The sequence below is a fragment of the Sorex fumeus genome, unplaced genomic scaffold (genome assembly GCF_029834395.1).
Source record: "Sorex fumeus unplaced genomic scaffold, SorFum_2.1 ptg000051l, whole genome shotgun sequence".
NCBI lineage: Eukaryota > Metazoa > Chordata > Mammalia > Eulipotyphla > Soricidae > Sorex > Sorex fumeus.
Genome location: NW_026606108.1, coordinates 39709773 through 39735054, shown reverse-complemented (window position 1 = coordinate 39735054; position 25282 = coordinate 39709773). Strand labels below are relative to the sequence as shown.

The window sequence follows — 25282 nt, the reverse complement described above, 5'->3', positions numbered from 1 at the left end:
GTTACTGGGCCCGCTCGAGCAAATTGATGAACAATGGGAGGACAGTGCTACATAAATACTACATGCTCTCACTCATATGCAGAGTATAAAAATTATCTAATACCTCACTGGAACTACCTTGAAAAAGTCAATGGGTGGGAGGATACCTATACATCCTGGTACTTTGGTACCGAGCATGGTGCAGCAGCATTAAATTTATAAAATAATGCAACAATATTGGTACAATCACAAAAATAATTTCAAAAGTATAGCAGAGCCAACTAAAAGGTGAGTCAAATTCAGAACCCCAGGAATGATAAAGCATTTAAAATAATGATAATAATAATAATAATAATAATAATAACAACATAGGGATTAGAGATATAGTACAGTGGGTAGGCTGCTTGCCTTGCTGGGGTCGAAAACCCTGGTATCACATATGGTTCCCCAAACCCAGCCAGGGGTGCTCTCTGAGCAGAAGCCCTAAAAGAAAATGAAAATGGTATGAAAGACTCCAAGGATGGAGTCAACAGATAATCCCTGAATATTTAATTTTTTAAAAAAAAATCTGTTTTCTATAAAAATTAGTTTTGAGAATTGCATTTACAAATAATGCATGAAGCATTTTCTGGAAATCAAACCCTATAAAGGAATTAAATTTTATACTTTTATATAGTTCAGAGCTTAGGGAGCAACTAATGATTTGTTCTGAGGGCTATTTGGTACAAAGAACTTCTGGAGTTTTCTTTGTAGGGGTCTCGGAGGGGAAGGCTTAGGTCACACCTGGCTATGCTCAGGGCTTACTCCTGGCTTTGCCCTAAGGGACCACTCCTGGTAGGACTTGGGGGAGTGTAAGTGGTGCTAGGAATAGAGACCAAGTAGGCTGTGTGCAAGGTAGGAGAGTTTGGGAAACGATGAGGTTTCAGGGATTGAACTAAGGATTAACACACGTAAAACACGTATGTACTCCACTCCTTTGAGTCACAAGGCTCCAGACATGACTGGTAGGGCCTGATCAGTGTCTCTTATAAGTTTTGTAATCCTGAAGTCTTTATCTGCTACCAGTATGTCCAAAACACCTTTGTAAGGGTTCTTTCCTCAAAATATTGTTTTCTAACTTTTGACTTACTGTTCAAATGTGTTTCTTAAAAGCAGCAAGTTGGATTCAATTTTCTAATCTCTCTTGCCATTCTTTGTCTCTGAATTGGCATATTCAGGCCATTGCCATTGGGTGAAACTATTATGGAGTTTTATGCCATCTTTCTGTAGAAGTTCAGTGTGTTAGTGAGATTTGTCTTGTCTTTAAGAGTAGCCCTTTTGAATCTTTTTGTAGAGATGGTTTCAAGTCTATTGAATTACTGAGCTGTTGTTTATCTGTGAAGTTGTATATTATTTCCTCAAATCAATGTGAGTCTGGTCGGGTAAAATATTCTTTATAAGGAGTTCTTTTTTTTTTTATTCAAAAATTATATCCTACCAATGTCTTCAGGACTGGTGGGTCCCATATAATAATTTTGTTTTAAACCTTATTGGTGCTCCTATGTATGATTTCTTTCTTTGATCTTGCTGTTAAAATAAGTATTCTAGGGGCTGGAGTGATAGCACAGCGGGTAGGGCGTTTGCCTTGCACGTGGCCGACCCGGGTTCGATTCCCAGCATCCCATGGGGTCCCCTGAGCACAGCCAGGAGTAACTCCTGAGTGCAGAGCCAGGAGTAACCCCTGTGCATCGCCAGGTGTGACCCAAAAAGCAAAAAAAAAAAAAAAAGTATTCTATCTCTCTATGGCTTTCATCATTCTGATTAGGATGCATATTGGAGTACTTTTATTTGGATCTCTTTTAGCTAGCACTCTTTGGGCCTCTCGGATCTGTATGCATGCGCTCTCCAGCTCTGAGAACTTCTCTGTAATGATATCATTGACTGTTGCTTCTTGATAGGGTTGTCAACCAGGACCTCGATGATTCTTGGGTTGTTCCTCTTGAATTTATTCCAGAATTCTCTTTTCTGTTTTTCATTTATTTTGAGTCTTTTTTCCATCTTCTGCTGGTCTCTGAAGGTTTTATGCACTTCATCTTAAAGCCCACTCTGCTGCAGAGACCTTTTAGTGAATTTTTCATATTACCTACCAAATTCTTTAGTTCTGTCATTTCTCATTTCTGCGCTCATATCCTCTTTCGTTTTACTGGCTGTCCATTCCACTGTTTCTCTGAGATCCTTAAGCAACCTCAATATCTCTAAACTCCTTATCAGACAAGTCATATAGCTGGTTATTATTCATCGTGTCTTCAGACAATCATCTTTGCTCACTAAGTGTGGTGGGTTTCTGTGCTGCTTTCCCATTGTGACTTGTGTGTAGTGCAGCTAGGTGATTAAAGTTTGCATATCAGTATATCCTCTCTATGAGGTATGAAGTTAAGAAATTAATTGCTTCGGGGAATGCTGACTGAGCTGGGGGTGAAATGGCACAGTTCTGAGTGCAGGTTCCTAGCTTTGAGTTCAAGAAACTGGAGGGTGGAGCCCTCTCAGGTCTAGCTAGGCTGGCTGATACACTTCAGGAGATCCTGACTGACCTTGAGGCCAAAAAGTGAGAGACTAGTGAATTCAGTAAAACAAAATGGTGCTGCTATACACCATCCTCAGACTAAAAGGGTTGGATGGAACTTTCTATGGAGGAAAAAAAATACTGATGAAGTGCTCCCCACCCTCTTCAGAAAAATGAAGCTATGCCTTGGACAGAAAACTCTGAACATTGTTTTTGTATACTTGAAACTCAAAATTGGAAAAAAAAAAACCCTAACAAAGGAAATTCGTGAAGGCATATAAGAAAATAGACGTCTATTATCAATAATACGTTTCAAGTAACAATAAACTTGATATATAGTATTGACAATGAATGTCATCTATATAAATACATATATGGCTTTGGGATCATACCAACAGTACTCCAGCTTAGAGGTTGGGTAATTACTCCCTGCAATATTGAGGGAACAGCACATAGTGTAGGGATCAAATGCAGGCTTCCTATATGCAAAGCACGTGCTGAACCCATTTAGCTATTCTCTTTAGCCCATGTTACTTGAAATTAACTGCTAAAAAAGGGCAAGAATTTATCACTGAATCATTCCAAAGATAACTAGAGAGATTATACTCATGACTAAGCTTAGTATTCCACAAGGAAAGAACAAAGTTTACTTAAAACAGTAAAAGGTTTTAACTACTTCCTTTATCTTCGACAATTCTGTAGTGGGATAAAATGCGGATAGAAAAAAGAAAAAAAATGTGAAAGAGATTATGACTTAGGGGACCAGAGAGAAAGAATAGGGGGGCAGAATGATTGTCTTGCATACAGCAGACACAGGTTCATTCCAAGTACCTCAAATGGTCCACTGAGCTACACTACAAGTGATCTCTGAATTCAAGAGTGAGCCCGGAGTAAGCCCTAAACATAGCTGGGTGTGACCCCAAACAAAAATGAAAAAAAAAAAATGACTTAGCATTATACTGCCAGATTATCCTTTATGGAATGCCCTTACTAAATTATGAATTTTAGGGCTTTATAACTTTGCATATTCTGAAATAAACTGTAAAATAGTTTATAGCAAACAATATATGCTCTTTATTATAAATATCCCCAAATGATGACCAGTTAATTTAAAGTATATGTAGTACGTACAGATAACCTGACATAATACCTGATATAACTTATCACTATTATTGGTCATGATTATAGGTTAAAATTTTGATTTCCTCAGGAGATCTTTGCTTTTCTTCTTCTTCTTCTTCTTCTTCTTCTTCTTCTTCTTCTTCTTCTTCTTTTTTTTTTCTTTTTGCACCCAGCATTGCACAGGGGTTACTCCTGGCTCTGCACTCAAGAATCATTCCTAGCAATGCTCAGGGGACCTTACGGGATGCTGGGAATCAAACCCGGGTCGGCCGCGTGCAAGGCAAACGCCCTACCCGCTGTGCTATCACTCCAGCCCACCTCAGGATAGCTTTTTTTTTTCCTATTTGTTTCTTTATTATTTTTTTTCCAACACCACACCCGTCACAGTGTACCCTCTCTCTCCCAAGGTTTCCAGCACCCCTCCCTCCCAGTGTCCCAAACTCAAATGTGTGGATCAGTTCTCCCATTATGTTTCCTTTAGCCCTTTGTTTTTTTTTTAATTTTTAAAAATTTTTATTAGTGAGACACCATGAGGCACAGTTGTAGACTTACAAATTTTGTGCCTGGGTTTCAATTATACAATGATCAAATACCCATCCCTCCACCAGTGCCCATTTCCCAACACCACGAATCCCAGTATCCCCCTTTCCCCCCCCGCCCTGCCTATGTGGCAGGGCATTCCCCTTTTTTCTCTCTCTCTTTCCTTTTGGGTGTTGTGGTTTGCAAAAGAGAAAGTGGCACCTCAGGATATCTTAATACTCATATTCTAAGGCTACAGTATACTTAAAATCATTTTACCTCTAAGAGGTAGTTGGTTAATTTATACCTTAGGAGTCCAAAAAATTTAAATTCCTTAAACCAAGTCATTGAAGATCCTATTACCAAAATAGCTTAAGTCCTTTTGGAAAACTGGATATACACTTCTCAAAACACTAGAAATTGAGCTTCCATATGACCCAGCAACTTCAATTCTTATCATCTACCGCAAGGGACCAAAACCTTTATTCAAAACAACATTTACACTCTTATGTTCACTGTGGCAGTATTCACAGTAGCCATGATCTGGAAACAACCCAACTCTGCAAGAACAGATGACCAGAGAAACCATGGTACATATACACTATGTATGAATACTGTACGGCTGTGAGAAAAGATAAATTATGCCATCTGCTGTTAGTAACTGAATTTGGAGTGTCATGGTAATGAAGTTAGTCAGAAGATAAGGAACAGACACAGCATGATCTCTCTCATATGTGCAATATGAAGACATAGAGTAGGGGTAATAACAAATGCTCATAGGCAAAAGGAACTGAGAACAGGTCTTTAGTAGGAAGCTTGCCACAGATACAAACAAGGAAGGATGGGGTGTGGGGAGGAAGGACAGGACACTGGGACAAAGATGGGAACTAACATACTGGTGGAGGGTGTGGTCCTAGAATGTGTTATACATGAAACCCTATTATTTACAGTATTGCAAATCATGCCTAAAATTAAAAAAATATTTTTTTAACCGACAAGATTTATACAACAAAAAGGACTCGTGGTTCATGTGATAGAGCATGTCATGGATTTGATGGTCAGCAATGCCTTATAACCCTGAGCCCCTCTACAATAGTAACAAGTAGAAAAGTAGGGAAAAAAGAAAAAGTAGGAAGAAGTAGAGAAGTAGGGAGAAGAGAAAAAGTCAGGAGAAGAGAAGGTGGAGAGGAAGAAGAGCAACCAAAAATAATTTAAGTGAGGGGCTGGAGTGACAGCATGCAGGTAGGGCGTTTGCCTTGCACGCGGCCAACCCAGGTTTGATTCCCAGCATCCCATATGGTCCCCCAAGCACCGCCAGGAGTAATTCCTGAGTGCATGAGCCAGGAGTAACCCCTGTGCACTGCTGGACTGCTGGTGTGACCCAAAAAAGCAAAAAAAAATTAAATAAATAAAAAAATTTAAAAAATTAAGTGAATTGTCCAAGAGACTCAGCAGATACACAGCAAGAATATTTACACGACCATATCAAGAGTTCAGAAAATAAGACTAGATTTACAGATGAAAATTAGAGGCTGCATAATTAGTTAACTAGCTAAAAAATAATACCGACTAGACCTTCATTCTGCTACAGCACTACTAAGTATCTTCCATGAAAATTTCTAATTTTGGTACAGCAACTTTTGAAAAGCAATGCAGGCCTATAAAATGCCCATTCAAAGCATATAATCTCTTTATATGAACCAAGAATGTATTTACCTACTCTAATATCTGTTAGTTTTTTTGTGGTATCTCTGCTTTTCGTATCATGGTGATATTTGCCTCAGAAACTGAGAGTATTTCTGTTTCTTCAGTTTTCTGGAAAACTCTGAAAGGGATTGGCAGTAGGTCCTCTTTAAAGGTCTGGAAGAATTCACTAGTGAATCCATCTAGGCCTGGGCTTTTTTTTTTTTTTTTTTTTGAGGGGAGGAGGACTTTTGATTACTGTTTCAATTTCCTCTAGAGTGATAGGTCTGTTCAGGTTTTCCAATCTTGGGTTGGCACTGGGAGATTATTTTTCTTTTTTTTGGAGTCACACCCTGTAATGCTCCGGGACTACTGCTTGATTTATGCATGAACCATATGTGATGCTGGGAATCCAACAGGGGTTTGCTGCCCACAAGGCAAAGGTTTTGTCTCTGGTCTCCTCACCTTTAGTTTTTAAATGAGATTTAGTGGTTATTTTTGGTTAAGAAGATCTGTAACATGTTTGATAATACAAAATATATTTTTCAGAGAAAAAAGATTAAATAGTTTCTAGATACAGGCTTAAAAAAATATTCCTTTAAAATTTTAAGTACTACAGAATGCTAGAGTGTCCTAGCACAAACTTTCTTACTTTCATTTAAACCATAATCATAAATACATTAATTAAAAAAAATCTAGGCCCAATAAACAAAAATACTGCTCAGAGAAAGACTACACTTAAAGAAATAATGTTTGGGGGGAGGGGCAGTCACACCTGGAGGTGCTCGGTGCTCAGGAGACTATATGCCAGAGATGGCATCCAGGTTGGAGATAAGACATTGGTTGGCTGTATTCAAGGCAGGTGCCTTGCCCACTATACAATCTCTCCTGCCCCTAAGTAGGAATCACTGTCCCTGTCCTCCCGTTGTTCATCGATTTGCTCGAGCGGGCCCAGTAACGTCTCTATTTTGAGACTTGTTGTTACTGTGTGTGGCATATCGAATATGAATATGTCACGGATAGCTTGCCAGGGTTTGCCGTGCGAGCGAGATACTCTCGGTAGCTTGCCCGGCTCTCCGAGAGGGGTGGAGGAATTGAACTTGGGTCGGCCATGTTGGTCGCTTGCAAGGTAAACGCCCTGCCCGCTGTGCTATTGCTCCAGCCCAGGAAGGAATAATCTTTCTATTTCAACATATAATAATTCACGTTACAATGGTAATAATAGATGCAAATAGCAGGAAGATAGGGATTGAGTCATTTGATTCAGCTTATTTTTATTTTAAACTCAATAGACAACTTTTTATTTTATCTTTTCTTGTATTTTCAAAAATAATGCTTTAAATAATCTACTAAAATGGATTATTCAATATTAAGTAATTGTTATGAAGTTAACTATATTATCTATGTCTACAAAAATTAAAAATCTCCAAATAGTCAATATTCATTTACATTTAAAAAAAAACTATAATGCCCTTAAAGCCCCTAAATTTTACCTTAGGAAGCAATACAAGAAAACAAAATGGGGGCCAGAGAGATAGTACAGTGGCGTGCTTACTTAGTAAGTAGCCAACCCAGGTTCGATTCCCAGCCATATGAGGATGGTTCCCTCATATGGTTCCCTGAGTACTGCCAAGAGTAATTCCTGAGTGCACAGCTGGGAATAACCACTGATCATTCCAATTGTGGCTCAAAAACAAACAAAAAATAAAAATAAAGGGTTATATTAGGTAAAAATAGAAAAGAAGAATCAAATAGCTGGTATCTTTAGAAACCGTAATTATCATCTTATTTTGTTACCAACAATTATTTTTTCTTTTGTGGTGCCAGGGACTAAATCCCTGGATTCATATATACAATATATGTGAATATACTGTATACATACAATATACAATGTATGTATATACATATAAACATATATATTACCTTACATATACAAGTTAAGTATTCTACCATTGTACTACTTTCTGACCTGGTATAGAATACTTGCAAAAATAAATGACATCCTTTACACTTAAAATATGTTACATTTTATCTTGATGTGGTAAAAACCTAAAATTTAACAAAGCATAGAGATTGAGTTCAAAAATTTGCATTGCACATCCTTTCTTAAAAGCCAAGGACAAAAAACCAGTTCCTCCAAATAGTAGGTTCAGCTCTCACACACACACACATACTCAGCCATCACAACACACACACACACACACACACACACACACACACACACACAACCTATCTAGCAAATCTAGATATCAAGAACACAGCAAGGAATGCCACGAATGAATACATCTCAATTTCTCCATTCCAATCCATGGAAGCAGAGAGCTTTCCATCTGCAAAGTGTTGGTGAAAATTACTGAAGTCCAAAATAGACACTAAAAGGAGCAGCAGAGGTTGGACAGAGAGAGGAGCAGGTAGGGAGCTTCTCTCTTACACAGTAAACCTGGGTTTTCATCCCTGAGCATCACTGAAACTCCTGACTCTAAGCTCAGGTATAACTCTTAGGGCTCAAGGGACTGTATGGGGTACTGGGAAATTGAACCTAAGTGGGCAGCAAGCAAGGAAAGCGGCATCACCTGCTATACCATCATTCTAGCCCCAGTAGGCTGAATTTTTAGATTTATACATTCTAAATATTGAACTTACTATAATTTCTCATAATTTTCATATTTTATATAAAGAAATGTATTTTTATATAATCAAGAAAATGATTTTAGAACTAAGATTTTTCTGCATAAAAAGCAAACACATCACCTAGGCAATATATTTTCTTTTTTTTCTTTTTGGGTCACACCTGGCGATGCACAGGGGTTACTCCTGGCTCTGCACTCAGGAGTTACTCCTGGTAGTGCTCAGGGGACCATATGGGATGCTGGGAATCAAACCTCGGTCGGCCACGTGTAAGGCAAACGCCCTACCTGCTGTGCTATGCTCCAGCCCCCAGGCAATATAGTTTTTATAAGTTAAAAACAGTTTATGTAATAGTGCAAAAGGAGAATTAAAATAATGGTATTGGTATTGCAAGTAAATATACCTGAGACACTTTCACTATAGTATTCTGAATGTAAAAGTGTGAATTTTTATATATTTAATTATTGTAATTTTTCTAAGGACCTAGAATCAAACACTGTTTACCAATTAAACTATTAAAAATATTTTGTAATCAATTTAAGCTAAAACAAGGTTTTATATTTAATGAATAATTTATTAAATGAGTGCATTTAATGAATAATTCCTCTTTCTGTTTAATTATGGGCTGGAGCGCTAGCACAGCGGGTAGGGCGTTTGTCTTGCATGCGGCCAACCTGGCCGAACCGAGTTCGATTTCTCTGCCCCTCTCGGAGAGCCTGGCAAGCTACCAAGAGTATCTCACCCACACAGCAAAGCCTGGCAAGCTACTCGTGACGGATTTAATATGCCAAGTCTCACAATGTTACTGGGCCTGCTTGAGCAAATCGATGAACAATGGGAGATCGTGACAGTGATTTAATTATATTAAGAAGAGCCAAGAAAGTGACTGCTGTAGAAAATAACATAATTTAGAGAACAATTCAGAGGATAGAGTTGAAGTGATAGTACAGCGGGTAGGGCTTTTGCCTCGCATGTGGCCAGCCCGATGCCCAGCAATCCATAGAGTCCCCCAAGCACCTCCAGGAGTAATTCTTGAGTGCAAAGCCAGAAGTAACCAGAGTGTCACCGAATTCAGAGAATACAGTATAAAACATTGCTTATAGCAAGCATCTAAGCTTTTAAGCTCTAGCCTATTTTTTCACTTTATTTTTTTTTACTTTAAGTGATGAAATATTTCAATTAACTTTTATGTATGACCCAAAGAAGCTATACAAAAAAAGTAAAAGATACTGAAAAAAGGCAGAGAGAGTGAGAGCTCCTTTAACATATCTGTTGCAATTTAGTTTTGTTTTTGAGCCACACTTAGTAGTGCTAACAGGCCACTTCTGTCTTAGTACTCGAGAGACCAAGTGTACTGGAGATCAAATCCAAGTCTCTGACATGTAAAGCATGAGCTCCAACCCTTTTGAGTTTATCTTCCTGACTCTGACAGAATTCTTTTTTTCCCACCGGTTTTGGGAAGACACCCAGAGGTGCTCAGGGACCATATGAGGTGCCAGGAATTGTTCACAAGTAGATCTTGGGTAAGGCAAATGTCCTACCTGCTCTATTATCTCTGACATAATTCTTAAAACTGTAAAACTCTCAGAAATTCTAACTGATGGGTCAGATGATGACTAGTAAAAAATCAATACCAGAGTCATCCATTAGTATGAAAAGAAATGATAATACCATAATCATACATATAGTATATGTTTAATCCTGTCAGTAACTTTTCCAACAATATTCTCACGCAGTTATTTGGGAATATTTCCCATTAAGGAAAGATCACAAAGGCAATACTTTTAGATTTTTTCCTACACAACTGAAACTAATATAAAGTCAGTTCTCTACAACGTTGTAACTGTATGTCTGATATCAACTGCACAGAAATATATGAGATCTCTGGAAGAAAATCTAGAAAGCAGTTTAAAGTACCTTCATAAAATAAAAGTAAAAGCACACTTTTCATTAAAAAGCATAATTTGTTTTGTTTTGGTTTTGGGTCACACCGAGTGAGTTACTCCTGGCTCTGCACTCAGAAATTACTCTTGGAGATGCTTGGGGGACCACATAGAGTGCCAGGTATCACACCCTGGTCTGCTGCATGTTAGACAAATGCCCTATCCGCTGTACTATCTCTAGCCCCTAGAAGCATAAATCTTTAGGTGGAGTATTATTTAAAATTTACCACTATTTTAAGAATTATTATATACATAAACCTGCCATCTAATCACTGTATCACTGTGATCCTGTTGTTCACTGATTTCCTTGAGCAGGCACCAATAATGTCTCCTTCGTCCTAGACCTGAGATTTTAGAAAGTGCCACATTCGAGGCTCTAATATGCCATCTAACATGAAATTTTAAAAAGCAAAGAGACAATACGAAAAGAACAGAAAAAGAAACAGAGGTTACAATGATTTTTGTTATGAAGATAGAAACAAAAGAAATTCGTCAATGGGCTGCAAAAATAGTACAACAGGTAAGGTCACTCAGGTTGAATTCCACCATCCCCTATGGGCCCCAAAAACTTCCAGGAGTGACTCCTGAGTGAAGAGCCAGGAATAGCCCTTGAGCACTGCCAGGTGCAACCCAAAAAACTTAAAAAAGAAAGAAAAGGAAATAAAAGAAAAAAAAGAAAGAAAAATATGAAATCACTCTAAGTGACTTAAGATAGCAATACTTTGTATTGTTCTTGTATTGTATTGTTGAATGTCTAACAAAGAGTAGTTTTTACAAAAAGCAAAGAAGTGTCTAATAGGGTCTGACATATGAAGAAACAAATTTACCTAGAAAAAATAAATTATATGCCCTCTTAAATTCAATGACTGAAACAAGTATCCAAACTAGGTTTAGATTTTAGATAAGCATCAAAACTATTGATCTTCTTTACTGCTGTTTTCCAAGAGTTGAAAACAAACGAATTTTTTAACATTCACACAAAATATTTGAAATTAAAAGTTTCTTACTAAATCAGCGCCAGCTTGAAGTAAAACATCTGCAACATCTGTATGTCCATTTTCACAAGCATAGGTTAAGGCTGTGTCTCCAGTTGCTGTTGTAGCATGGACATTAGCACCTAGCAATACAATCAAACAAAACCATACATTTACATTGTGAATATAAAATCATATCAGATAATTCAATTTTGCAATTGTGGTAAGACTAAAAATATCAAAGAATTAGAATACACTTTCAGTATTCTACCTTTTCTTCAAATATGCACTTTAAATTGTTGTTAGTCTTGAAGAAAGAACTATACTGGAATGATTTTAAAACTCAATAACCTGCCTGAAAGGTTCCTTATGAAATAAAGAAGGCAGAGGGATAGTACAGCAGGTAAGGTATGCCTTGCATGCAGCTGATCTAGGTTTGATGCTTGGCACACATACAATCCCCTAGATCCCCCAGGAGTGAGCATTAATCCCTGAGCACTGAGCCAGGAGTGAACCCTGAGCACTGCTGGGTGTGGCTCAAAAAAAAAACCAACCAAAATAAAAGAGAAATAAAAGAGGGTCCAGGAAGATAGCTCAAAGAGCTGAGCATGCAAGAGGTCCAGGTGTGATCCCACGCACTCACGAGTGATTCTCAAATACAGAACTGGGAGTAACTCCTGAGCATGGTGAGGTATGGCCAAATAAAACATAAAAGGAAGGAAGCAAGGAGGGAGAAAGGTAAAGAAAAGGCCAGAAAGATAGTACAGGGGTTAAGGTGCATGCAGCTGACTCCAGTTCAATACCAGGCACCACATATGGCCCACCCATATGGATTGCCAGGAGTGACCCATAAGCAGAGAGTTGTGACAGTCCCCAAACAGGTACAGCCCAACCCCCACTCCCACCCCCCCAGAAAAAGAAAGACAAAAAAATATTTACTAACTCTGAGCAACTGAAAAGGACTAGATACAATGACATCTTAAGTACAAAACATTTCTAGCTTAGATAATGGTCTTCAAGTACTGTTGCCTACTAAATGGAATTAGAAGTGCTGCTATTGTTTTTATTATTATTATTCTGGTCAGTGATCAAGCCAAGGGCTTCAAGACATGAAGGACAGGTACTAGAGAGGTTTTATGGTCAAACTCAGCAGTGCTCAGGGGTCACTCCTGGTTCTGTGCTCAGGGATCACTCCTGGTGGTGCTTGGAGGGCCATATATGGTGGACTGCATACAAAGCAAATGCCCTACCCACTATACGATCTCACCAGCCCTAGGAATTAGAGATTCCTAATAGAAGTGATTGAGGCAGAATTTGTGTATAATGAGCCTGAAACACTTTCAAGTATCTATCTGAAAGCAAAGAAGCTACCAGCAACTCTAAAAAATTTATATCAAAAGAATTTAGGATCTGTAGTAACAAACAACAGTCAAATCATCCCAGCTGTGAAATATGAGGACTGTGTTGGAGTAAAAAGCCATATTCTAACAGAATTTCAAAAGTGCGAATGGGGTCTAAGAGATAGCTCTTTTGCATGAGGGAGGCCTGGGTTTGATCCCCAGAACCACATGGTTCACTTGGCAAAACTATGACCCATAAGCACAGAGCTAGAAGTCCCTAAGCACCAAAGGTGTGGTCAAAAAACCAGAAACATGTTCAAAATGATGTTCAAGTCAAAAGCAAAGAAAAATCCACTTTGTTGGCTACCACTATAGAACACTACATACTAATTTATTTTGGAAATGATGAAGGGAGAAAATCAAATATTTATACTACAATTCTCATATAATTTCAAAGAATAACATAATCATGGATGTGGGAAGGCTTTCCCTTTATAGCTATATACTAGCTAATTTTAGAATAAAATTTAGAATTACACAATTTTATAATCCCTAATTAGATCAATATTAAAATTATTTATTAGAAGAGACCATAATTTCTCTCCCTCTGTCATAGTTACACACAAACGAATTCAATCAAACTTCATGATAAATCCAAAGAACAGAAAAACAAGCTATATAAAATCATGGAGATGGAGTCAGCAAAACCTACACTGTGGGAGAGCCAAAACACTTCATTTCCTCTACCAAAATCTCAAGAAAAAAAAACAAAGATCAAAGAGAAGATCATTTATTAAATGGGATTTAAGATTCCTCTTAATCAAAAATTACTGTATCAGTCTAATTTGAATCCTGATTATAAAAGTCACTAAATATACAAATATTTCTAAAAGTTAAAAATATGAAAACTGCTTGGATGCTTAATAGTACCAAAGAATTATTTTAAAATTTTAGGCAAAGAATCTGGAAAGTAAGTATAGGGAAAAAAAGGGCTTGCCTTGCATGGGGCTGATGCCAATTCTATACCCGGAACTATATAAGAGCCCCCAAAGCCAGAAGTGAGTTCCAAGTAAAGAACCAGAAATATCCCCTACCCCTACTGGGTGTCACCCAAGACCCCAAAAATAATAATTATCAGGGGACAGGATGTAACTCAAGTTGCAAAGCATTGTTTCCAAGTATTGCTAGGTGTGGACTCCTACCTTGGGACTTGGGAGTTAAGAGCTACAGTGTCGAGGATCAAACCTGGGCTTTCCACATGCACTCCAGCCCTTTGAGTAAAGTCTGCAGGCCAAGCCCACCCCTAACTCCCATTAAAGCCTTTTTTAAATCTGTTTTGGGGCCACATCCCATCATGCTAAGACAGTGCTCAGGGTTTAAAACCAGGCATCCTGCATAAAAAGCATGCATTCCAACCCATTGAGCTCTCTGGTCCAAAAAGACTTTTTTTTCTTTGTATTTCCTAAGCAATATTCAGGAGTCCCAGGGGCCAATCCCAGTGAGACTTGATCAACTGAGAGTTCGATTTTATGGCCTGCTAATGTGATGTACTCAGGTCAAACTATGCCAGGTCATACCTGGTGGTGTTAGGTGGGGTTCTGGGATGCTAGGGATCAAACTCAGGTTCTTGTGTATGAAAGATATTTATGCCCTTAAAACCTAAACTATTTCCTTGGTCCTTAAAGAAATTTGTTAAAGCCACATACCAGCAGTCAGTAAATATTTAACCAACTCCAGGTGTCCCTCCTGAGAAGCCTCCATCAAAGGGGTGGAGCAGCCAAGTTCTATATCAGCTCCAGCTTTAATCAGGAAGTCTGCAACTTCAGAGAATCCTCCACAGCAAGCCAAGGTAAGAGCAGTTTCTTGAGTTTCTTCAGTTTGGGCATTTATATTTGCTCCTGGTATAAAAAGAAAAAGGCATAACAATTGATATAACTACTTGCCAGTGACTTCTGATGAAAATATTGATTGTTCCGACTTGTGATAATCGCCTCCATCTCTTCTATTTCTAAGGCTCTTGCTATAGCTCTTATAATTCCATATAAAGATATTTTAATAAAATAATAACGTTCTGATATTGACATTTAAAATCCACAAAAAGTTTGTTTTTTATTAAAGTGAAACTACCTTGTGCTAAGAGTAGAGCCACCATCTCTTCATGTCCTTCTCGAGCAGCTTCCATCAAGGGAGTATAGCCTTCATCATTTACTTCTTCAAGATTTGCTCCCCTTTCAATAAGAAGAGCTGCCAATTCAACATGTCCTCCACAGGCAGCGAGTGTTAACGGAGACTCAAATGAGTCAGCAGGCATGTTCACTTGAGCACCACTGTCCAAAAGCAAACGTGCTACCTCCACATGTCCATCCTGTAGATTTTCAAAGTAAAGAAAGCAAGAAGGTTGCTGGTTGTTACGAGATTTTTATTTTTGTTTTGGATTTTTGGGTCGCACTGAGTAGTTCTCAGGATTTACTTCTGGCTTGTGCTCAGGGACTACTCCTGGCAGTGTTGGGGACCATATGCAGTGACTGAAATCAAACAGGATCATATGAGGCAAGATTCTCAACCCCATTACTATTCTTTCAGGCCCCATTATGAGATTTTAAAACTGGAAGAAGAGACTCAGAAGAGACAAAAGGAGGAAAAAACAGAAATGCAGCTTAGATTCATATAATTATTAAGCCCATCTAAGAAAATTGAGATGCTGTAACAAAATCTCATTAAAACTATTTTGGGACTGGCCAAGGAGATAGTACAGGTATTAGGGTGACTGAATATATCCCATCAGGTTCAATATCCAACACCACACCACCTCTTAGTAGCAGCACTACTGGGATGGCCCTGGTAGTCTCAGGCACTGCATGGCCCAGGTAACATCACATAATCAGGATCTGGCATTGAGCCACAATCCAGCTCACCAAGTATCACGGGGAATGGATCCCAGGCCCTCAGTAGTCTTTAAATAAATAAATATGTATGAATATGTATATAAAACCCCATAGAAAATCATTCACCTTGGTTTTGAGCAAACCCACACGTGCCAACAGAAATGTAACAGTTACAATTCTAAATAATCTTGATTTTCTATATTCATTTATGTTCAAAATCCTATTAGAGCCACAGACAATAATACCACAAAGTAATTCATGCTTATAGTACTACCAGATTGATCACACATAGCTACACCATCATAGCTAGGTGTCATGTTTATGTGTAGAAATTGTGTTAGAAAGGCTTGGCAAAAAAACAGCATAACAAATTCTGTGAGGTCATTACCACTAGGGATTATGTCACCAAGGAAAACCCCCGTAGACTGATACTGCCTTATATTTTTTTTCTCCGAGCTGGGTTTGATTCCTCCACCCCTCTCGGAGAGCCCGGCAAGCTATCAAGAGTATCTCGCCTGCACGGCAAAGCCTGGCAAGCTACCTGTGACGTTTTCAATATGCCAAACACAGTAACAACAAGTCTCACAATAGAGACATTACTGGGCCCACCTGGGCAACAGGAGGACAGTGCTACAGTGCTACCTTGTTGCCATAAGGCAAATGATTTTATAAAGATGAAAAAACATTCACTTGTAAATAATTTTATGGGTCCATCTGCATAGATGGTACAGCAATTAATAAAAATCATCATGAAGGATATTTAAAAAAGTCTCATTAATTCCAAATTTCTTCAAATTTTCATGTGAAAATATTTTGTGGCTTTTATACAGTAGTGGATGAGCACTGCCAGGTGTTTGGATCAAAAATCAAAATAACGCCCTCTCCTCTCTGGAAAGAAAGATGGAGGCCGCATGGGAGCCTTGTGGACAGCAGGTTTGAGCCGGGGGTCGGGGGCAGCAAAAATCTCATGGGAAGGGGGGCGTTCCGGTCCGTCCTTCACACCCTACCGAGGTCACCAGTTGCCCCCCACGAGCGGTTCTCCGGCACGGCCACAGCCCCAGAAGCACAAGGACTTAATGCAGAAAACCAGCAACTTGGAGCAGAAAAGCGAATAGACTATGTGTTAAACCGCGCCATCATGCCTGCCCGGAGGGGAAAGGGTGTTGCCCCATTCGCCCTCTCCTCTCTGGAAAGAAAGATGGCGGCCGCATGGGAGCCTTGTGGACAGCTGGTTTGAGCCGGGGGTCGGGGGCAGCAAAAACCTCATGGGAAGGGGGGCGTTCCGGTCCGTCCTTCCTGCCCTACCGAGGTCACCTGTTGCCCCCCACGAGCGGCTCTCTGGCACGGCCACGACTCCAGAGTACAGAAACCAATCTCTTAATTATCTAACTTTTAATAGAAATACTTCCAGGGTTAATAAGTAAAATAGCAGAAATCCAAAACCAACATTTAATTCTTGAACCCATCTGTAGAAAGCAAATCATTTCATATCGCTTTTTCTGCATGTCTGATTTGGTGGGGGGGTCGTAAACTCTAAATAATAATGGTGCATCTTTTATCGAAACAATGAATCTAGTCAAAGTAGATAGAGTGTTAACTAGAACTCATCTGCCTCACAGGAATTGGGAGGGGTGGGAGGTGGGGTTCTATTGGGGTTCGTGGTAAAAAATAAGTATTGGTAAAGGGAAATGTGTTTGACATTTACATGACTGAGACCTAAACCTGAAAGCTCTGTAACTTTTCCCACAGTGATTCAATAAATAAATAATAAAAAAAAAAATCAAAATAAAATTTTGTAATGGTGGCACTGGGAAAATAGCTCAAAGGGAGGCCATAGCAATAGCAGAGCAAGTAAGGCACTTGCCTTGCATGTATCAAGCATGGGTTGGATCCCCGGCATCCTATATGACTCCCCAAACCCACCAGGAGTGATTCCTAAGCACAGAGCCAGGAGTAAGCCCTGGGTACTAGCTGTTGTGGCCCCAAAAAAAGGTGGGGGGAAAGAAGTTCTGTATAAACATTTCTTCAAATATACAAATGGGGTGCCAGAGAGATAGGGCATTTGTCGTATACATAGCCGACCTAGGTTCATCTCCAGAATCCCATCTGGACCCCATAAGCACTGCCAGAAGTAGTTCCTAAGCCCAGAGGCAAGAGTAACCGTTGAGCAGATGTGGTGGAAACTCCACCCCTTCCAAAAAATACAAATAGCCAGTAACCACATGAAAAGTTGCACAGTTATTTAACATTAGAGAAATGCAATGAGATACCTCAAACCATTATAATGATTACTATTTAAAAAGAAAAAAAGTTATAAAAAACAATCCAAGTGTTCATTAGTTAGTGAAAAGCTAAGCAAAATCTGATATATATATCACACAAAAAAGAATAGGGCCAGAAAAATTAAATAGAGCACGTAGGTTGCTTGCATGTGGGTACCTCATATGGCCCCCCGAGCACTACCAGACATGATCCTTGAGAGCAGAGTCAGGTATAAACCCTGAGGACCACACCCAGGTCTGGTCAAAGACAGAAAGAGAGCAAGAAAAAGAAAAATATAAGCGATAAAGCTGCCTTGCCTGCAGCTGGATACAGGTTGACCCTCTTCCCTCCCTAAAAGAAAAAAAGACAGTATGCTAAATGATGTAAGTTGATTAGAAGAAAAAAAATTATTAAATGATTGCAAGGGCTGAAGCAATAGCACGGCGGGTAGGGCGTTTGCCTTGCACAACACCAACCCGGGTTTGATTCCTCCATCCCTCTCGGAGAGCCCGGCAAGCTACCGAGAGTATCCCGTCCGCATGGTAGAGCCTGGCAAGCTCCCCGTGGCGTATTTGATATGCCTAAAACAGTAATAACAAGTCTCACAATGGAGACATTACTGGTGCCTGCTCGAGCAGATCGATGAACAATGGGAGGACAGTGCTACAGAAATGATTGCAAAACACTGGAGCGACAGTTCAGAGGGTAGGGTGTTTGCCTAATACACAGCCAACCTGGGTTCAATCCCGGGCATCCCGTACGTCCTGTCCCTCAAGTACTGCCAAAAGTAGTCCCTGAGTGAAGAGCCAAAAATGACCCCTGAGCATAACTAAATTATGACCCAAAAACTAAAATATAAATTAAAAAAAATTTTAATGTGAGGTACCTAATAGTAGACAAAAATTACCCCACCACTGCATATGGTTCCCCCAAGGATTGCCATGAGTGATCCCTGAATAGTGCCAGGACTAAGCCATAAGTATAGCCTTGAGTACACTACCACCCGCGCCCTCACCCCCCACCAAGAAAAAGAGAAAAAGATAATATTAGAAAGTACAATAGTGACTGGCAAGATTTGGGGAGTGAAGAGGTAAGACAAAAAGATGGATAACTGGCTTAACAGGTATAGAGTTCATTTTATAAGATAAAAAGAGTTAATGGAGAGAGTGGTTGATGATGGTTACGCAGTATTATGAATAATTACAGCATATTTATTACACTGAACTGTATACTTAAAATGACTAAGATATTGCATTTACAAATTTTTTAAATGGGCGGCGGGGAGGAGGGGAGAAATACATCTCCAGGGCATAAGCAAATGCTCTTTGCATGCAGAATCCCCAGGTTCAATTACCAGGACCACAGTGTTCCTCAAATGCTGCTAGGTGTGACACCCCCTCAAAAACACATCAGTGCTGTAAATGATGTAGTCAATAAAACCATATTAGCCTTTTGTACTTTTTCTAAACTGATTTATCAAAATTTAAACCCTATACACTCTTTTCCTCTGATAATATAGAAAACTTTCAAATACTTACCTATCTCATATTTTCAAAACATAGCATAAGATAACTCCTAAGTCCTAAAATATATGACCTTTTATCACTATGAAATCTTGAGTACAATTTTAAATAACCATGCAAGAATGAGGCCCAAATGGTAGAGCACATGCTTTCTATGTCTAAGGCCCTGAGTTCAATCCCTGGCTCTGCATAGTATTCTGAGCATAACCAGGTGTAGCACTGGTGGTAGCCATCATAGCTATAAGCAACAAAAAAAAGTTTAAAAAATATAAACAACAAAATTACCATGCAAGCCTCCATTAAGGCAGTGTGCATCTCGTCTGTTTTGTGCTCTTGATCTGCACCAGCATCAAGCAGAAAGCGAACCATATCCAAATGACCTTTAAACAAAACACACACAAAACTTAAAACTGTATTTCTAAAGAACTATCAATTTAATACCTAATTGTTAAAATAGGAAATCTTTCAGATGTCTGAAAACTTAAGAACTTAAATTTCATTTAAAAAAAACATGAGTTTTATAAAGCCAACAACAAGGCTCTTGTCATTGTTGCTGTAGATTTTAAAGACTGAATAATCCAAAGCACCTAAGTAAAGCAATAATATTATTTTATTTAATTTACTGAAACTATCAAATCAAAACACAATCAAATAGAATACTGGCAAACTATATTAGAATCATACTCTACAGAAAAACATCTTTGAAATAATACACATAAACTCACTGCGACAATGAGCAGACACAGAAAATTCCATTCAAAATAATTTCAACCACCTTGACACATTTACTATATAAAAAGCCTTAGTAACCAATAAAAAAATGACAAACACTCCAACAAAAAAAATGGATGAAGGACATGAAATGGTAATTAAAAAAAGATGTCTGTGATACTAATGAAATATATTAATCCCTTCCTATTAAACAAATGCAAATAAAAAAGAGACACCATTTTTTACTATCAAAATGGCAAATATTAAAGAGAATGATAATACCCAGTGTTGGTGAGGGTGTAGGGTGGGGTAAAGGGCACTCTCAAACATTGCTGATGGGAGTGTATATTGGTTCAACCTTTCTAGAAGGCAGTTTGTCAGTATGTATTAAAAGCCTTAAAAATGTCCATACCCTTTGACCCAGCAATTCCACTTCCAGGAATTTATCCTAAGGAAATAATCAGAGATTAGGCAAAAATGTCTGCACAAGGATGTTATCACAGTGTTTTTAATTATTGTGAAAATCTGGGAACAATTCACAGTGTTTAACAATAGGCAATTATAGTGCATCCATGATTGTACTTGGTATTTGAGACTGCTGGTTCCCTACTAATTATCCATTTTCTCATTCTTCCCTATAACAGAACTCTGATTTTATCTGAGTGGCAACGTACCTAACCAAAAGACTACAATTCCCAGTCTTCTTTACTATTATATGTCACCAATAAAATGTATGAGGGTGGGGGTGTGCTTATAAAGCAGAAATTTTAGGACAACTCCTTACAGGAACAGTATTAAATTAGAAGGAACTTCACTTCATATTTTGCCCTTATCCATTTCACCCTTGACTGAATGTGAATTGGTGGGGCCCAAGCTATCAACTTGGATTATAGGTCACCTTGAGTATAGAAACCACATATAGGAGGGCAGAGCAGAGCATTCTGAGATCTGGATGACAATAAAACAAACCAGTCCCAAATAGTTTATACTTCATTTTTACTAAAACATTTGCAGTTTAAATTTATAACATTTGCAGTCAAATCTATTCCTAACTAGAATAGTAAATATCTACTAAAATAGGAAAATGCTCATGAGGCACTGCTAAATAAAATAAGCAAATTATAATATTAGAGTATTACAACTCTCTGGACTTACTTCTGCCTCTGCGTATGGGATCACTCCTGCAGGTTCCGGGGACCATATAGGGTATCTGGGAATTGAACCCAAGCTAGTAGTGGTACAAGACAAGCACCCTACCCACCACACTATTGCTCTGGCCTCTCTAGAGTATGATAATTTATATGTATGTTAAATGTACTTTAAAAACACAATGGAAATAACTATATAAAAATATTGCTCATATGTTTTTATGTCTTTAGACAGTGCCAATACTGGTTATTGTAAAATTACTTTTTTTTTATGCTATTCTGTATTTTTCAGGCTTTGCATATGTAGTGTGATTATGATTATTTCAGCATATACTATTTTTAAAGTTTGGAAAAATCATATAAAACAAGTTAATGGAAACCCTCAAAATCTCAGTTTTAGCTGAATTCAAATCTACTTGAATCAATTTGAATTACTCTAATAAAGAAACTATACTATAAAAAATAAAGGCTAAATGAATTTCCTTTATAATTTCTTATAAGCTAGATTATTTTACAGGATAGGGGAAACATAAGCAATATAAAATTAACTTAAACTCAAATATTTCAAGCAGCTATAAAAAAAAACTAAATTTATACAAAAATACCTTTGTAGCATGCAAGTGTAAGAGCACTTTCTTTGAATTCATTAGAATGAGTGTTGATGCCTGCCCCATGATCTAGAAGAACTCTTGCGACTTCCACATGACCTGCACTAGCGGCTTCCATTAAGGGAGTATGTCCATTTTCATTATGATCTTCTATATTTGCTCCTTCATTGAGTAGCACTTTTACAATGTCAACAAATCCTCCAGCACAGGCATAAGTAAGTGCAGTGTTTCCTAAGAAAAAGAAATACAAAATTATCATAAAAAAATGTAATTATAATTATGCTACTGTTCTAGATATCTCATCAATCCCTTTATATAAAACATTAGAATTATCACCTCGAGGTTTCTAACTTTTGGTTGGTAGGAGTATTGATTAGAAGAACCATCTCACTAACAAAGCAATTTTTGTAAAACAGTTGCAAAAAAATTCTTAGCAATAAAAATATTTTTGTAAATAAATTCATTACAGTTCTCAGTACAATAGCTAAGATTTGGAATTGACCTAGATGTCCAACAACAGCACAATGAATCACAAAGATGTGGTACATATACTACAATGGAATACTATGCAACCATTAGGAGTGATGAAATCACAAAATTCTCTATAACATGGATGGAATTAGAGATATATTAAATGAAGTTAAGCAAGAAGAAGGATAAATACAGGATGGTATCACTTATATGTGGTATTTAGAATAACTGGATAAGGGAATACAATGATTTAAAGGGGGTATGCCTAGATCACCTTTGGCCCCAGAGTGTAAGGAGTAGAAAGAAAAAAATCAAGATGGAGCATGGAGGAGGAAGAGAAGAGACAGATGAGAAGCGAAAGGGGGCAAGGGTAAAAGAGATTCTGGCACATCAGTGGTATTAAGGATATACAAAACAGAGTCCACAACACTAAAATCATCAGACCCAAACTTAAAAAGGTGCCTATCAAGACAGCAGACTTGATAGGCATTAAAAACATTAAAGTCCTTTTGTTTAAACAACAGAATACACATTGCTCTCAAGTGTGTATGGAACATTTTCTAGGGCAGACCACAGATTAGAACAATTTTAGCAAATAAAGAACTGAAAACGGGCTGGAGCGATAGTACAGTGTGCAGGGAGTTTGTCTTGCATACAGCCAACTCAGGTTGGATCCCCGGCATCCCATGTGGTCCCCTGGGGACCACCAGGATTAATTCCTAAGTAGAGAACTAAGAGTAATCCCTGAGCATCACTGGGTGTGATGTTGAAAAAAAAAAAGATGAAAACCATACTAAGTAACTCTTTCACAATGGCATGAAAACCAAAAAACTTCAACCGATGAATCAAAGAAGAAATAAAAGGGGAAACATAAGTATCTTGAAATAAAATTAGAGTTTATAGGACATGACAAAGTCTCCTTCTAGCTATGACTGTGGAAATGAAATAGCAGAGTGGTTTCAAGCTGCCACTAGAAACAGTATCTTATTAATAAGTAATTCAGAATACTCAACATAAAGTATGCCATAGAATACTTGCAGCTAAATCTATAATCAATCTCAAGTCAAAGGAGTTAAATTTAAATAAGATTAAAAAAACTCTTTAGATAGTTAAAAATTTTGCCTCTTTATGCAATACTTATTATAGAAAATAAATTTCCCTCAGGACCAGAGATAGCACAGGAATTAAGATGCTTGCCTTACACTGGCTCACCCTGGATAGATTCCTAGCACCAAAAGGGATCTCTTCTGAACACAAAGCTAGAAACTGTACCTGAAACTTCAGGTGTGACCCAGTTCCTGCCCCCAACACACACAGAAGGAAAAATTGTCCTCAAAAGAAAAACATGTCAATTTTGAACGAACAAAATCTAAGTATGTTTCAAAGACTTTTGAAAGTATTAACATAAATCTGTAGTTTACTTATTTAAAAAATGAATTTTCTGGGGCTGGAGTGATAGCACAGTGAGTAGGGTGTTTGTTTGCCTTGCACAAGGCCAACCCAGGTTCGATTCCCAGTTGGGAGTGATTCCTGAGTGCGGAGCCAGGAGTAACCCCTGTGTATCGCCAGGTGTGACCCAAAAAGGGAAAAAAATTTTAAAAAAGAGAAAGAATTTTCCATTAAGTTTACAACTGATTTTCCCTGAAAGAATTTTTCCTCCCTTTTTCCTTTTTTTTTTTTTTTTAAATGTGTAATATCCAGCTGTCCTCAGGACTTACTCCATGCTCTGTGATAACAAATTACTCCTGTCAGGGCTCAAGCCTGGGTTGGGTGCATGCAGGGCAAGTGCCTTACCTGCTGTACTATCTTTCAGACCAAGAATCGATTTTTTTATCTCTCAAATTACAAATAGTCCCCTAATCAACACATCAACTTCTACATACCTGTGGCAGACTGGGAGTTGACATCTGCATCATGAAGAAGTAATAATTTCACAATATCTAAATAACCTCCACTGGATGCTGCCATTAAGGGAGTTATGTCTCCTTTATTCCCTCGATCTTCAACATTAGCATGCATAGCAAGCAAAACCTTTAAAATACATATACACAGAGAGATAGGTCAATTCTTATTACTAATGCTATTTCTAAAATACACCAAATCTACAAGTGGGTTAAGGAAAAACTTAAAAAATAATCACTTTCAGGGAAAATATGCCAATGTTTTTTGTTTAAAATATAAGGTCAGATGCTGTATTTTACAACATCCTTACATACTAATCTTTAAGTAGGTAGTTACATTAGTGAACTTATTAAAAATATTAAAAAATTATGAAATGTCAGTGTGTTCTGGTTGATAATCTAGTAAGTTATGCTTGGTATTATCTAGTAAGAAAAGTAAAACTGTACTCATGAGAGAGAGAGAGAGAAAGAGAGAGAGAGAGACTAAGAGATAAGCATACATGACTATTTTCCACTAATGGAAAAACATTTAAAAAAATTAAGGTAATTTGGATAAGAAATGTAAATTACTATTTTTCATTACAGTTGTACAATATTTCTAAATACAAATTTAGGTACCACTTTATCTAATTAGATAATTTATTTAATTCATCTAAAATTACTATTTTTATGTTTCCTACCCATAAAGACAAATTTTAAGTAGCAGAAAAATTAATCATGCTCAGGTCTATATACAGATGACAAAATAATTCATCCATGTTTCTATTATATTTACTGCTGAAAATATGCTAACATTGAATTTTAATTTTTTAGTGACAAAATAAAAATAGTAAACTCCACAATTTTAATCACTAAAGACTATTTTGTCTTACTTGTGCTAATTCGTAATACCCTGCTGAACAAGCCAGACACAGAAGGCTTTCTCCTTCTTCTGTATGTTCATTCACACTTCTGCCTTCATCTAGCAATTTACGAACAGCATTCACATCTCCATCTGAACAAGCTTCTGCCAGACTGCGACTGAAAACAAAACAATCAAGTAA

At 37.9% G+C, this 25282-nt stretch overlaps 1 protein-coding gene across 3 annotated transcripts in view; it reads right to left on the bottom strand.

Moving 5' to 3' along the window:
- The window catches only part of ANKHD1 (ankyrin repeat and KH domain containing 1), a 136022-nt gene that overhangs the window by 71984 nt on the left and 38756 nt on the right, over window positions 1-25282 (bottom strand). For all 3 annotated transcript variants that reach the window (XM_056124652.1, XM_056124653.1, XM_056124654.1), the window contains exons 4-10: window positions 25112-25259; window positions 24222-24369; window positions 21865-22098; window positions 19686-19780; window positions 14858-15095; window positions 14437-14628; window positions 11424-11533 (exon numbers count right to left, since the gene is read on the bottom strand). In XM_056124652.1, coding sequence (XP_055980627.1) covers window positions 11424-11533; window positions 14437-14628; window positions 14858-15095; window positions 19686-19780; window positions 21865-22098; window positions 24222-24369; window positions 25112-25259 — 1165 coding nt within the window. The remainder of the gene's footprint in view (window positions 1-11423; window positions 11534-14436; window positions 14629-14857; window positions 15096-19685; window positions 19781-21864; window positions 22099-24221; window positions 24370-25111; window positions 25260-25282) is intronic.